General features: G+C 39.5%; 1 protein-coding gene across 1 annotated transcript; it reads left to right on the forward strand.

Annotated features, from left to right (window-relative positions):
• Nucleotides 1–1265: 1265 nt before the first annotated feature.
• LOC310926391 (GRAM domain-containing protein 2B) lies at nucleotides 1266–15869 on the forward strand (the record flags this gene model as incomplete). Its single annotated transcript, XM_083888512.1, has 13 exons — nucleotides 1266–1357; nucleotides 10617–10793; nucleotides 11611–11674; nucleotides 11855–11927; nucleotides 12015–12118; nucleotides 12429–12527; nucleotides 12692–12763; nucleotides 12889–12957; nucleotides 13075–13177; nucleotides 13327–13413; nucleotides 13769–13868; nucleotides 14465–14572; nucleotides 15195–15869. The coding sequence occupies 13 exons, from the start codon at nucleotides 1266–1268 to the stop codon at nucleotides 15211–15213; spliced, it is 1167 nt and encodes a 388-aa protein (XP_083744638.1). The 3' UTR covers nucleotides 15214–15869.
• Nucleotides 15870–16440: the final 571 nt, after the last annotated feature.

A 16440-nucleotide genomic window follows, 5' to 3' on the forward strand; every position in this document is an offset into this window, starting at 1 on the left:
CATCTCATTATTTAGTATATATATACATACATATATATATATATATATATAATTTTTTTTTGATTATTATTATTATTTTTTTTTTTTTTTTCAATACTGTCTTTTGTACATCTGCACTTATTTGTGAATTGACAAGATGCTCTTTAATTGCTGTAGCACATTGCATATGTTTTAAATCAATACTCGTAAACTACTGTAGTTATGGAAATTTCCCCACTGCGGGACGAATAAAGGACTATCTTATCTTATCTTATCTTATTGTCATGGTTACAATAAATACATTGTTCATTATTTCATTTAGTTACCTTTTAGTCGGCTGACACCATATTCCTGTCTTACTATTGTGCCATTTTGAATTTTTGAAGTGAAAATCAACCATTCTTGTGAGATTTCTACCATTTAAAACAATTTAAAGCCAATATTGTAAGAACATGCCAGACTAACATTGGGATCAGCTACAATTCCCCCAGACTCATCATATAATGTGCTGCTTTATTATTTATTTAATCAAAATTTGCCTATTTTTATTTCCAATCCAAATGTATTTCACACATTTAAAAACAACTGATTTGACCAAATTGCTGTACATGACATATTTACATAAAACAGACAGGATATGAAATAATGTAAACAATAAAAAAATAAACAACAAAACAAGTAAACCGAACAAAATAAATATATAAACACTATAACTGTAGTTTTTAAATAGAGAGATGATCAGCCCAACCCTGACTGTGTGTTTAAAAGGCCTAAATATGGTATTTATTTGTCAGCTATAACAGCAAATAGAAGTCAACAGAAAACCCACGTGTGTTATTTTCCGTCACGAAGGTTAACCCTCGTCATGTGGTACGTGGTGAGACATACCGCCTCTCATGTTATTATCACGTGAACAGTTTAAGTCACACGAAAATTATTGATCATAACCTTCCCAAGAGCTCTTTAAACCCGACCCACCATCCACGCTTATCTGCCAATAGAGTGACGCCCGGGCTGCCATATAAGGTAGTGGGCGGTCGGTGCGGGCCAACTACCGGGCCTTGATTGGACAATCGGTCTGACATGACTGTTTTTTTCAAAGTCGTCGGCGGCGTTGATTGGCTGGTTGACTTGGTCCGATTTGAGCTCATTATCTTAATCGGCAGTAGATGAAGTGGGGGAAAGGGAGGGTGGGAAAAGGCAGAAGCCAAAACAAGGACGGTGGTGTTTGGCGTGGAGCGTCGTTTCGACACGAGCCGACCCTGCTGCCACTGTCTGAAGGAAGAATGCTTGAAAACAAGAGGGAGAGATTGAAAACCTTCATCCGAAAGATCGACGAGAAGGCCATCGTCCGAATCAAGCACTTCATGAAAGAGAGGTGAGCGAAAAAAAAAAAAATGAATGTGGCTAGCTGAACCGCTATCTGCCGGTGACCACCGTCAACAAGGTGCAGGAGGCTTTGGTTAGATAGAACCGCTGGCACCCACCCGTTTTCACGTGACATTTGTTATTTTATTGCACCATTAAAGACCGAAACGTCCCGTTGTTTATTATTATAAAGCGAACTGTGCGTAACTCTAGTTTTTCGGCCAGCGTGGAGATGATGCTAACCGGCTAGCCACCCTTTCCCAATGAATACGTCGGCATTTAAATTAGCCCCAGCACTATCAAAGAAGTGGAAATCACTGACAATGAAATTAAACATTAACACGTCCATGTTGGCTCTCGACTGTAATGAACGCATGCTGTAAGGAGCATGCACTTAATTGCAAATCCACCAGTGAGAAGCCTGTGTGGTTTGTAAAATAAATCTAATATGAAGATGTTACTATAGATGTGGATGGGGTTGTAGGCTACTTTTCACCATTGGCGTAATATAAGGCAGTCTAAAGAATACTGGGTAAAATGCTTATCTAATAGTGTAATTATTTGTTTAGACTAGCAAGGACATTGTGGGATAGACATGTCATTTAGTGGATAAGGATTATCAAGTCCATGTACCTTTTTGTCTATTGTTAGGCTATTCTTTAAAACAAACATGGTTTTTTTTTTGCATTTGTAAAATTATATGCAAAATTAGCTTTATTATCATGAAGCTAATTTCCAAGAACACTGTATGACTCATTTGCCCTACATAATACTGTGTTTATTATGGCTGTGTGTAGTGCCTGGCTAATCCATTCCAGGCAGTGTGAGTATATGGCATTATGCAATGAAAGGTGGCATAAAAGGAAGCTCAGGTCTGGTTGGCTGTTAATTTTGCCTTTGCCACCCGTTTGGCATCATTGTCTCTTCCATGATTTTTGATGACAGTCCTGTCAAGATCCAGAGTGAGTTATCGTTACGACGCGGTTTATATAGCACTTTTCATGCAAAGTAATGAGGAAATGCAGACATCTCAACAAAAACGGGCATCATTCACAACACAAGCACGCTTTTAAACATGCATATGTAGTGATTGTGATGACAAACACTCTTACACTCTTGACATACATGGGGGAAAAGCGAGTATATGCTTTCTCACAAATGGGCTATTTTTGGCACTTGACCACAGGTGGTTCATGGTGTTATATTAATGTGTCCTGTATCTTGTCCTCGAAGCATTGCCTTTCACTTGCCTCTCCATGGATAGCCAAGTTTGGAATACAAGACCCCTGCCAGTTGGATGTAGCCTGCTGTTATCAGCATATATAAGATCTGTACGGAATGCGGGGTGATAATCCGTTTCCACAACATGCACACACACACAGAAGTGTCACAGCAGTGTCAGACCTCTGTGACCAAAGGTTTGCCATATAAGTGCAACGTCCAAGAGAAACCAGCCATACAAGAGCAGCTGTTTTTACTATGAGAAGACCCAAGTAAATTTGGTCAATCAACTCTTGTGTGTCCATCCCTCTCATGATTGGTGCCACCTACTACAACACAAAAACTGTGCCAACTGCCACTCATTCTGTACAACATTATAAATGTGGTTTATTGCAAGTATAGAGTGTGGACATTGGAATCTTTCGTTTTTTTATGGCCTTTTCTGCCGTCATTGTACCCGTCATCTGTGTTTTCACTGTGTGGTTTGTATTTTTATATGCATTACTTTTTTTTTTTTTTTTTAATTAACGTCTACTCTTTTTTTTTTTTTCATTTTTAAGTCATAAAGTTTCCATAAGGAAGGGAAAATATATATATTGTAGAGTAGTATATTACAGAGTATGACCAAATACCTTATCTCATTTCATATCTAGCTCATTGTAAATTGGACAGCTTTGCCGGGAACACGGCATAAAAGATCCACGTTAAGAGGGCGAAAACCTGGTTTAGCTGCGAAGCTTCCAGTTTGCCCAGGAGTGAGTTGGGTGGGGCAGATTTACAGGCATCCTGTTGGCTCCAGGAAGATGCTCTATGGACATTGCTTACTTTCTGCTGTGGGAAGTGTAGTCTATGTAGGTTTAAATTATGAGATGTGCTGCAGATGCAGAGGGAACGCCCGATTCAGCGGATGAAAAACCACATCTCCAGGACTGTTTATTCTGAAATGAAAGGTTGCATACTAGCCAGCTGGCCATGGTTGAATGAATTGGTTGCTTCTGTCGGGCTAGTGTTAATGACCTGCCTTTTGACACAGTGCCAAGAAAAGAAAGCTTTTTTTCACCTTTTAGTATTCTCAATAGGTTGGTGAATTACAAGAAGACACACAAGGCTTTAGAGGAGCTTATCTAAAGGTGTGAGTGAACGCTTGTGATGGTTCTGCTAAGCAGACATATTTTTGATATTTTTTAATTATTTTTCTTTGGGGGTTTAAATGAAGTCATTGTTGTTTTCCACAGCACTACGTGTTATTTCACCATCTATGCAAAGCTTAAGTCAGTTTTTTTTCATATGTGAAATACTGGGTTTAAAAAAAAATATTTCCTGGAACTAGTGTGAATACATTATACAAGATAATTTCAGGTATCACCATGAATGTGATATCTGGTGATATAGGTGCAGTATGTTGGTCTCTGTCACAGTATTAATTGTGTCACACAATTAAAGTTGATCCCTGTTTGTACATGGTATGTTCACACTTTCACTTTTAATGGTTACATTCAGGTGGGGTTCTAAAGTCACTATCACACCATGCCTCTCCTGCTCACATGCCTGGTGGCTCGAGAGTTCTCCAAGTTGCCTCACACAAAGACCTCCTCTGTCTACACTTAGCGCAGAGGAAGTGGAGGGTGATGTTGCATATGCAGGGCCACATGACTTACCACTCGGACTTGCACACCGTTCAGCTGTTACACATGCATACATACAGAACTTTATGTTCCAGTACACACTCACACACACATGGAGTATTCCTGCAAACTAAGCCCTGGCAGTGTGCCACAGACTGAATGTTATTTTGGCAACTGGCTGTTCTATTTGCTCATCCTAAGTTCTCAGTCGCAGCAAAGAATAAGAACCATACAAATCTGAATTCCCCATTTAAAGCTTCAAGAATTGCGGTTTGGCGGGCACCATGTTGACATATGGCAACCACAAGTTTATAGGCATGACCTGCCACCAGTCTTCTATTGGATGTCAGCTGTCAGTCACACTGGTGTCTTCTCATGTGCCATATATGATCATCTACTTTCTTTCCAAAGAGGAACATAATTTACAGAATTGATATCATGTGCTATTGAAGACAATCAAAGAGTACATTATAAATCAAGTAATAAGTGGACTAATTTTCCCATAATTCTATTTAAATTAATTTCTTTTTGCAGCCAGCAGTCACCCCTACTGGCTATATTCTCATATATTGTTTGGCATCAGAATGAACCTCTAAGCCTGTCTATCTTTTTCTTTTCTATTTTTTTTGGAGAGAGCCTGTATGAGACATTGAGTAAAGGGAAAGTGCTGCGGTTGTTGTTGTTGTTGTTTAACAAACAATTACTTTAACAAACATTACCTATGGGTGTTTGATTGTATTACTTGTTTCATCTCAGCCTCCTCCTCCTTTTTCACATAAACCTGCAGGAAGTGAGCGCTGAATTACAAGTTGAAATTCGGGTTTCTTACCACTAGCCTCTGCCTCAAAACATTTTAATCATGCTTTTTTTTTCAATACATCACTGATTTTGTGTGCACAGCTCAGTGTCAATCGGTGTCCCTCTGATTTTGGGTGAAATATGATATGGGAACTTTAACAAATATTAAAAATAATTGAGAAGTTCATCATCTTTTCTTTACAGTATATTTAAGCCCCTTTTTATGAGGCATCATAAGCACACACTGGAGGCTCGGCCTCAGGCTTAAAATCAACTTTTAGAGACCAATTATGCAAACTACAGGGCTTCACATAGAAACCGTAGGGGTTTGGTTACACATTTTATACCGTCCGTAGGGCTGCATGATTCCGAGTGGGGAAAAAAAGAATCACAGATGTCTTGTTCAAAGTTGAGATCACAGCTGGTATCACTGTCTCATCCATGCAGCTGATATCACTTATTTATCACTTAATAAATTGTTGTCATTTAGAAATCCAATCTCCTACAGGTGTGACGGGAGAACATGATTTATTTATTTTGATTTTGATTGATCAGTCAACCCTAAGAGTCATTATTCTGCATATACTTGAACATTTTAAATATTTCCACCATAAATGGCCTGATTGGATGGCGATGAATCGGCAGATCTCATGACACAAATTACCCATGGCTCTCCAGAAGATGGTGCTATAATACTATCAGGTTCTATTCATTCTTTATGGAAGCAGTCTTATCTTGGGATGCTCAAGACCAGTAGACATAAGGCTGAGGTCTGCAGCAGGACTCGTGGGATCGTCTGTCTCATTTAGCAGACAAATGAGAGCAGCATACCTCTTTCCCCTTTGGAGTACTTTTGTTTGTGTTCAGTCACAGCTAGTTTCCTGCTAATTTAGGTTATCTGGTAATCTTCAGTTAACCATTCTTACTGTTAAGTAACCTTGTTTTTACTATTGTAGTGCTATCATTGTTTAGGAAATGGCATATCCTGTCCTACAGTATCATAGGACATTCATCTACCTTGTACACCTGTGTTATTTATGCAATATGGTATGTTTAAACCATTATTTAATCATTTAACATGAACGTTAGAACAAGTGGGTGTATTCTTCTTTACTGTCAGTCCTGAGAAGAGTATTTGAAGTATAAGCATACATGTGGGTGAAAAAGTAACATGGCTTTTATTAGAAGTGGCCTTTGCCCCTCACAAGAAGTCTTTGTCTAATCGCTCGATAAAACAAACTAAGAATTGCTATAAAAAAAACTTTCAAGTGCACAGGTGATGGTTCAGTTTGTTGTGGAAGTACAATGTTTTCTCTACTTGCGATATCAAACTCAAAAAGTAGCCTCTTGGACAACAGTTTCATAATATGCACCGCTTTGTTGTCGAATGTTTTGTTGTTCTCCATGTAACTTGTATTGCATAGAGCAGCCGACAGGATAAAGCAGTGGTCTATTGCCCCATGGAACCTTGGACATCAGTTGCATCAGCCACATTGTTTAGATGTTCCACTATCAGGGTCAAGGACTCGGAGAGGCCATATGGCTGTAACAACAATCAAAACTCTGCTGTTTTGATTGTCGCAAAACTTAATTGTAGCACAGCTGCTCCACAATGTTTATCCCGGGGTTCAACAGCAATAGGTTTACTGTGAGAACATGGCGGGCAGAGGTCAGACGGAGGTAAGGCGTGATGTATACGGTGGCTAAATTAAGACTGGCGTCACAAGTGTGATCATGCGATTGAGTTCCAGGGATGGTGCTGTCATAGATATAGAAATAGCCCCTTTTCTTTCTCTTCATTCACACACGAACTTACTCGTTGTAGCTCGTTTACATACTTTAAAAGAGAGGGCTAACTATCACCCATTTTAAATCCATGCCCTTGTTGTTATTGAAAAGGGGCTACTTTTGTTGTTTAGGCTTTCAGAATGCTCTGGCAATGTTTCTCACCCCCCTCATTTCCACCATCTACTTTCAATTGTTAAGTTTCCATGACAACACAGGGTCAGATTGCCTATGAAAGGACAAAGCTTGGGAGGACACATTGTGTTTTTTTGTTTTGTTTTTTTTCATTTTCACTCCGCTCTTCTAGTCCCGTCTACATGTTGAGCTCTAAAATGTTGCAGTAAAACAGACCTTTACACCCTGATAATGCTCAAGGTTTAAGTGCTGAAGGTAGTGCAGGACTGTGAGCTTATTCAGCTGTCTTGATCATTTGTGGCTACATACACCGTGGAAGAGGCATAGGGAAACGTTCGGTGGTTATGGAGAGAGGGAAAGGCTTGTTGAACCATCAGGGTTCTTTGGCTCATCTCTCTGAGGATCTGAGAAGGTAGGTTGAGCAAATGTTAACAGTCTCTGATCTGAATCCTCTTTTTAGAACTGTGTTGGATAAGGCAATGCTGGCTTGACTCATTAATTCTGAACTCTAAATATAGGAAAAGTTTTGCTGGTTAATCATTGCTGGGTTTTTTTACACCAACTTTTGAGAAAATACTGTTTTGTAAATTCAGTCACAGACTTGACAACTGTGGAGACTTTGTTGAAGTGAATTGTCTGTTCTAAGATAACACTAGAACAAATGCAGATTTAGAAATCTATTAAACTGGAATGTTTTGGATCATCTCTATTTCACAGAACATGTCGTCATGTGAGGTTTGTTTGCTGTAGTTTCCCTATACTAAGACAAATTGTTCTTTGTCGTGATTCTAGATTAACATAAGTATCTGTCCTTCCATTTGAATCTGTTGCTGCTCTGAATTTAAGAAGCCTATTCCTATTGTGAAATGTTGGGTGTGGTGGTAAAACTACCTTTTTTCCATTAGACTTTATGGCATGGTGATCGGATTTGGAAGTAGGCTACAGTTCAAGGCCTCTTTGTGATCATACACCCGTTCTAGGTAGGCTTTGTAACTGTGAACTAGTCATTAAATAATGGCACTTTTATGGAGTACATGGGTCATTTCATTTGAAGCTTTAGCAATATATTGTAAACATTTTTTGACCCTCTTTAAAAAAAAAAAAAGAACTTGTCATGAAGTTAATTAAGTTTCTTTAAGATGGGCTTGATCGTACCATCAAATATTTCCCACAAAGTCATAATGGTGATGATATTCCCTAGAGCCATTACAATGTGCATTATTATACATGGTAGAATTAGTAGAATTATCTTTGGTTTGTCATTCTGGGATTTTACAGTACAACACAGCAAAGAAAATCAATTTGTTTTCAAAACTTCCAGAATATGTGGGAAATTTTTCAACCCATGACCCGAGGTTTTGTAAATACACAGCACATCGTATTGAAACAACTGAGGAGGACTGGTGGCTTTTTGAGAGATACAGGAAAGGGCTTCAACACGAAGTTAATGATTACGTTTTGTCCCGAGCAAAGACGGGAAGTTGTTAAGAAATCCAAACCGGTTATAACCTTTGAGAACTGCTTGTATTGCCCTGCTGTCTTTAAATCCTCTTGCCTTCTGGAGGTGGCTCGGGTGAGCATACTTGGCCAGCAGTTAAGCTATCATTATGAAACACTTCTTATGGTGGGTTGCCTATGTTTAAACCCCGCCTCAGTGGGGTTTCTGGCCACCAAAATTGCTAGTTGTTTATATTACTTTAACTATTTATATTTTTTGGAATGTATTAAAGGGTGACAGCAAAGGTCTGTTGCACTTTAGTGTCTGGAGTAGAGCAAATGACAATCTACAAATGCACATAACCTACCATATTGGGGTTTTACTTACCAAGGGAACTTACTGAACCTTAAAAATAAGCTTATGCTTTAATATCACAGAAGATTGTAAATACACACCACCTTGCATGCACTTGAATTTCTCTTGCATTGTTTTTACTTCAGGTGTCCTGAATTGAGGTCATGTGTAACTGGTTACGATGCAATAGTCATTCAAGACTAATTACAGTAGTTAAACGTTTTTCTCTCTGACCTTTACCCCAATTACTTGCATGACCGCGTAGTTAAAATATTATTTAATACTCGTCTTAAACGGTGATATTGTTGATGATAGTTATACATGCAGCATATCTTAATAGAAGAGACTGAGTGAGTTTAAGTCGTGGCGTTTTTTCCCCATTTCTGGGGTTAGATTCCTTGCCCTAAGGGAAACGTGGATAATGTACACTTAGGTTAGGCTATATGGGCGAGTCTGAGCACCTCGCAAGTATTTCACTTTCTCACTTGCTGAGAAAGCTGTTTTTAAAAGTCTACGTCTAATCTGGATGTGCCATACAAGAGCACATCTCGACCAGACAAGCTTTTGATATTGAGTAATGTGCTTTTTAGAGGAAGATTGTATGAGACAAGCCTTTCTTCAACTTGTCTATGCTTGTGTTGCACTCTGCATGTCTGTGTGTGTGTGTGTGTGTGTGTGTGTGTGTGTGTGTGTGTGTGTGTGTGTGTGTATACATGAGAGAGTGTGTGCAGCCTGCACGTTGTTCCCTTTCATGCTTGTTTGCCTCTGGGGGAGTGGCTAAGTTTGACGTCACCTACTACGGAGTGTCACACCATTCTCAACACAGTGACTTCCTCTTTAGCAGCGCAGTCATACAGCAGCACAACAGCTTTTTTTCTGGCAGCAGCTTGAGAAGGACCTTGACTTAGCTAGCACAACAAACATCTTGGACCACATATTTAGGACATCTAAGTCTTGTATTTATTAAGATATATATGTATATATATTTTTTTACCTCTTAATCTGCTTTAATGGCTTAAGTTAATATACATAAACCAGAGTTTTCAAGGAAATTCGCCCTTTAGGAAAGGAAATGCCAATTGTCGGTCGATATAGTTTTCGATCATCTAAGCGATTTAAATTGAACAGGTAAGCTCGTTTTTGTCATTGTTTGTCCGAAATAGATTTAAGTGTTTTTGTCTTCTTTGAGATGTGGGCTTCACTCAAACGGTGTCATGTTTTGTGAGCATTATCATTGTTTTTAACTTCATTTACAGGTTTGTGTGAATACAATTCAGCCGACTGTGTAGTTGTTTAATTTGTGACCTGTTTGTTCCAAGTCAAGGACAGGCAATTTCTCTCCTTTCTTTGGGGCATATTGGCTTACGCAAATCCTGCTGTTTTTTCTTTTATGAGTCACTTGCTTTGTTTGTTGTTGCTTTTTATTTTAGTTTTTCTAACCATTTGTAAAACCATTTTCTGTCTCAATAAAGCCTTTTATTTATGGTGAAATATTTATAAATATGACCTATAGTAACAAAATTCCAAAATAGCATCTGCTCTGCGACATACACATGCTGGATAATGACACAAAATGAAGTACTTGAAATAGTTATTGGTTTAGAAAGAGCCTTTGCACAACTGTCAGTTTCCCACCTTGAGTAATCCTGGTTTTACTGTAATAGGTTCTCAGCATTTGGCCTTGTGTTCATTATCTCTATCTTTTTATAGAGGTGAAAAAAAATCACCATCTTTCCAGATTTTCAGGTTTTAAGTTAATGATGAAACTGCAGGAAGTGTGTTATGTTCCTGCAATATTACCCAAGGATAAAAAGCCATATGATAATTTGCATAAACAAATAAATCTGATTCAGCAATAAGGCAAGTTGTTAAATTTCTTCTCTCTCTCTTTCTCTCCCTCTCTCCATTTCCAGTAACTACCCTGTAGATAGCAGTGGCAGCGGGCTGCCAGACAAGGTGAAGAAAAGCAGGAGTAGCCTAAGCAATGGCAGCATCAAGAAATTGGAGGCCAGGAAAGCCTTGAGTCTGGAGGAAGCCCAGATCGAGGTCCAGCAACAGCACAAAACGCTTGCCAGACAAGTAGCCATCAGGTAGGACCAACGGGGAAAAGAGGTGGAATTAAACACAATGTCAAAACATGTTTGAAGAGCCTTAAGGGTTAAAACCTCTTCTCTGAAGTTGCCAAAAAATACCAGCTTTTACTGTGTGAATATAGTTCACATACAGAATTGCATCACTTCGCTGTAAAACACAAACGCAACAAAACTTAAATGCATAAAATACTTTGATGTAGTGGAGACTCGCAACTATTATGAATCACAAGACTTGATCCAGGTCTCAGCTGTTGTTCAGACGTGACGCACAAAAGAGCACACATCCGTTGGAGGCGGCTTACTGGGTTTTTTTCCCCCACATGATTGAATGTGCGAGTTAGATGTGTAATGTTGTGAAGAGCAGTCTTGATATGTAATGCTTCCTATATGACTGTGTTTATTGGAGTAAATGACCAAATATGATACGTTTTCCCTGCCATTTTGTACCTACACATTTAGTGGATAAATAAAGGGTATGTTGAGTGCTGAAGGTGAACAAACATCATTGGTAAAACAACAACAAAATGTATGAAAGTGTTCTATATATGTTGTTCCTCAAAGTCAAAATTAGACTTTTTTTTTTTTTTTTTTTACATCCAACTGCGCTTAACTTGACTGAAGCACTCACCATCTTACCCACTCTGTGGTTTTCTTCGCTTATCAGAGGCACCAAAAACCCTGTAATCTGCTGCACTTGCAGTGTAGTCTTAGCGTGTGTGCGCAGTCACGTTGTGTCTCTGTAACGCCTCACATTCACACGGTCCAGCATAAACCATAGACTGCTTTCACACTGACAGCTGTTTTCCGTCTACAGAGCACAGTCGTACGATGATGACAACAAAGTCTTTGAGAAAACGGAAACCACAAGTATACGAAGTGTAAGTCTGCACAGTTCTTTCAAAATGAAGATGTTAGAGGAAATGACTTACAGAGCTACCTGTGCATTTACTGTAAGCTACTCTTGTCTGCTCTCCTTTTTCCCCCCAATTACCCAATGTTTGCTTTAAATGTCATTACTTTGTAAAAATTCACCTTTCTTTTTTTTCATTTTATTTTAGAGTTTCACAAAGCACAACAAGACATTCCACAAGTTGTTTCCAAACATTCCAGAGAATGAAGACTTAATACATGGTAGGTGAATGAATATTGGAGTGATTGATTTGGCTTAATGAACGAGTGGGCCTTATAAAACGTGTTGCTGCTCCTCTTCTCTCCTAGCATACATCTGTGCTCTGCAGAAGGAAGTGCCCTACCATGGTCGGCTGTACATCACCGACACCCATGCCTGTTTCCACTCCTCAGTTTTGCTCAAGGATACAAAGGTAAATGCCCTCAGACACCATCCATCCATTCCCTTTGGCCTGATGTTTGATTTGATCGGGTTCTAAACCAATGGACTCTGGATAACTCAGTCCAGATGCTATGTAGAGCGTGTTATTCACATATATTGAACACAGAAGGAGATTATCTGGATGGGGAGCTTGTGGGAGTATGCAGGAGGCAGGCAACTGCTCATTCCTTGTCCTAATTTCTGCAGAGTCCCTCCTGCTGTCCTCTCGCATCATTTTGGACTTCATTGCATGTGAGAAAGCAGATCAAGACTGACCTTTCTATGTTTGTCTCCTTTTACAGGTCGTGATTTCAGTCTCCTGCATTCTTAGAGTGAAGAAGCAGAACACGGCTTTGCTTGTGCCCAACGCCTTGTCGATTCGCACTACAGGCGGTGAAAAAGTAGGTCCCCCCCTATCTCACATAGCACTTGATAAGGCTGTTGTCTTAGTAATCAATAGAGATGTTCAAAATCAGTATTATTTCACTATGATTATGTTTATATTTTGTGTGCCTGACGAGCCAACATTTAATATTCACACACTTTTTTTTTAACCCTTGTTCAGTACCTGTTTGTGGCCCTGCGGAACAGAGAATCATGTTATCAGGTGCTGCAGTCAGTCTGTCCTCAGCTAGAGGTGAGTTGCTCTGTTCACACATTGCATAAACTGTCCTCAAATATACAAATGTTCTTGGATTGATAAATAATAATAATAAAAAAAAACTTATGGACATAACATTTGAATGATTCTGTCTCTAATAGGATGGTAGCACAAATAGTAGCCCTGTCTTCTCCTCAACTGAGGCCAGCTTTGATAAGAGCAAACTTGTGGTAAGACAATTTCTTTGTTTTATAATTATTCAGTAATAAGGAGAATTGATATTTGAGCCTGTACAAAAGAGGTGTCTTTGACATTGATACTAAAAAATATGCTCTGTCTGTCAACAGAACTCCAGCCTGTCCAGTCTGGACGACAGCTTTGACCAAGTCGATGGCTCTGAGTCTCAGTCTTTGACTGACCAGCCTCTGCTCAAACCAGCACTCTGCAGAGGTTAGAGCTCAACACCAATTTACACATCCTTTACATTAAATGGTAGAATGTAAAGTGGTATTGTGATCTCCATATTTGTTTTTTTGTCAGTGAATATGCAATATCCAATGTTTGATAGTAAGTCGATGCTTATTTCTCTTTTTCTGCAGAGACGGTGCCTAATGGAAACAGCTCCAGAGTGAAGACCTTGCACATGCAGCAGAGTGACAGCTCGTCGTCAGAGGAGTCCGAGTCAGGTAATGCACTGATGCACGCGCACACACACGTGGTTGCCAGTCCTAAATTCTTACTGAAAATGACTGGTTTAGTGAAGTGGTTGGCCACGCATGTAATTGGGGGCAATCATTTATGTTTAAATCCCCACCAAAAAACAGATTCTAAAATAAATAAATCTTCTATTTTTAGCTGGAACACGGCTGTATTTGAAAAACTTGTGTAATCACAGAGGAAATTCACAATTCGATTTCATATTGTTGAGATAATGTCTGTTTTTGCACAGCTTTCTCTGCTGGCGTCCCAACACAATGACAAATTGTAGTGAAAACAGCCTAGGTGTTCATGTTGTATTTACTTTTCTTTTTCCTGTTAAAGGTGGATCGTGGGTTTGGAATGTGACGGAAAAGGCCAAGTCCCTGCTGGTTCAGAGCGAGGCCAGCACCCTCAACATGCTACTTTTCATTTACCTGATTTTGTGAGTAGTATTTTCCTTCCTCTTGTCTGCTCTTTTTTGTATTTACACCTGTACATACAAGTGGTCAGGCGCTAGAGAGTGAGTGTGTGTGTGTGTGTTATGAAGGATCCAACAAAGACGGCACTAATGTGAAATGTTCTATGGTTGTTGGAAGAAATAAACGTCCAGACCCTTCTTGATCAAGCTGAGCGTCTGTATGCTCTTCACCCACTTGTTAAAGTAAGAGTGTCAGCTCAAAGCAGGAAATATTTCCTCTGTGGTTTCAGACCACGAGCCAACACAAACAAAAGTCAAGTCATTGCTTATCAGTGGCAGCTCTGTTGAAGCATAACCTGACTTTTGAACGTAAAACTTTCTCCACTGCAGCTGGCCTGTATCTATATGAGGCTAGCCCCAACCACTGCACAGTGTCCTCAGAATTGGGGGCAATGTAATTGTGTAAAATACCACCAAGTGTGACATGCCTAAAATGGCCTTTAACATACTGATAACAATTCTCTATGTATGTTATAAGATTTTTTTATTTGTCTGCTTATGTCGGTGCATGAAAAAGGCAGATAATGTGACATTGTGTGTGTGTTTTATTTAAATCACAGGGTTGTGCTGCTGCTGCTGTCTTCAGGCTACATTGGTTTGCGTATTGTGGCTTTGGAGGAACAGCTGACGTCCCTCGGAGCACTGCCTGAGTTCACTTTACAGAGCGGGTAAGGACCCTTTATCCCTTGACTTCATTCTTAAAATCCTTGTGCCGTGTATTTCCTCTGAACATAGACTTGGATAAAAGATCTCTATTAAGGCAACAGGAAAACGTTGTTGTTAATTCAGTATTTACCCAGAACAAAGGTGTCTCTTCATGGTGGCAAGATTCTATTAAAGATAGGTCGGTCTTATTTGTGCCACCATTTTCACAGGAGTGTTCAACACAACAGTTTCCTGCTAATCTCAAGAATGCATTGACACTCACACAACCTGGCACCTGATGAGATGTTTTTCTAGTAGTCCCATCTTAAAAGCCATCACTGTTCCGCACAAGGAACAAGCTGCACTTGAAAAGTCTTGTTAAATTGTTTAATTTTCTTATTAAAGCTGTAAAAAAAAAAAAAAACCTGTGCTGTTGCATTGTCGTCAAGTGTGTGAAGAATTTAGCTCTCATCAACTTGCATAATTGGCTTTGTTGTCTTTCAAGGAAACCAAAAGAGAAAATAATTCCTGAAAAAGGTGTAGCCCTGTTATGAAATAACTTGATACCTGTGTGTAGTTTGTTATGATAGCAGGAAACGAATAGAAACTAAATAACACATCTATGTCTCTCTGGTCTTTTCACAGGTACCAACAAGACACATAACACTCAGTGACTGAAGGAGAGATTGGTTGACTTATGACTGGAGGATTATTTTTGGCCTCTTCTCAGCACACCCCAACGGGAGGAGTTAAATCTACTCAGACTGTGTCCATGGCTTGAGGAAGAGAGGCCATCCTGTCCAATTTCAAAGACAACTTGCTAAACTTGAAGGGCTAGCCTTGCTCTGGTGCAGTGAACAAAAGGACGCGCCACAACTTAGTCACACTGAGCCGAGCCAAAACGCATGCACACACTGCCTGGTTGCAGAGTGTCTTGTCTTCTCAAACCAAAGCCAAATGGTTCTTATTTACGGAGGTGCCATACTACCTGGGGCACTTTCCTTATGTTACCCACTGTCTTTCATCCTTCCTCTTCTACCTGAGCATTCAGTGTGAACAGGGCTTATACCAGTCAGCATTAGCCTGTTGTCGTGCTTGTTTTTGCACCTCGACAAAGGAGACAGTGCTATGCACAGCCAAAGATGCACACAGTGCACATCTATTGCATGAGTGCACGGAAATGACTTGATTTTCTGTCTCTTGTTTACCTTTCCATCTATCAGTAGCATAGCAAACCTGTCTCTCTTTTTTGAAATTTCGTAACATTCGAGTACTTCTCTTCCAATGGCTCTTATTGTCCTAATCAGCTGTGGGTTGAAATGATGATGGTTGAAATCTCTAATTCAGATCAGCTCATGGAGGCTTGATACTCTCCCGATGGTCATATTCTTTCTCTCTTTCTCCAATCACCTATTATTGCAGTATTGCTTTCCTCGTCTTTGACATGATTTAAATGTATTTAATGATCAATGCTGAGAGGTAATTCTTTGTCCAGTCTCGGCTGGATGGATGCATCATCAATGCACAAATACTTAGTACAATAGGAAACGAGGAAGTCCTCTCGGATGCAACGATACGTTTTTGTGTACGGCTTTCCTAGGACTTTTTTCGTCACACATAGACTTAAATTGTGTCGGGTTCAGATGTCTGATGTTTATGTACGGTCTACAAGAAAAAAATGACAATGTTGTGTTGAAGTACAAACCTTTTTGATAGGCCTCTTGACGATAAGGTGGCATTTCAAGAACTTTCAGGTTATTTAAAGTAGCACCAATAATTTATTTCGAATGTTCATGCACGTGTCTGCAATGTGGACACTTTGACTGAAAGTGTATATGCATTCTCACTCATATCACCCTCTGAGGAGAATTTACAACCACACTTGTGAGGT

This window comes from Microchirus variegatus, assembly GCF_963457635.1.
Source record: "Microchirus variegatus genome assembly, chromosome: 4".
NCBI lineage: Eukaryota > Metazoa > Chordata > Actinopteri > Pleuronectiformes > Soleidae > Microchirus > Microchirus variegatus.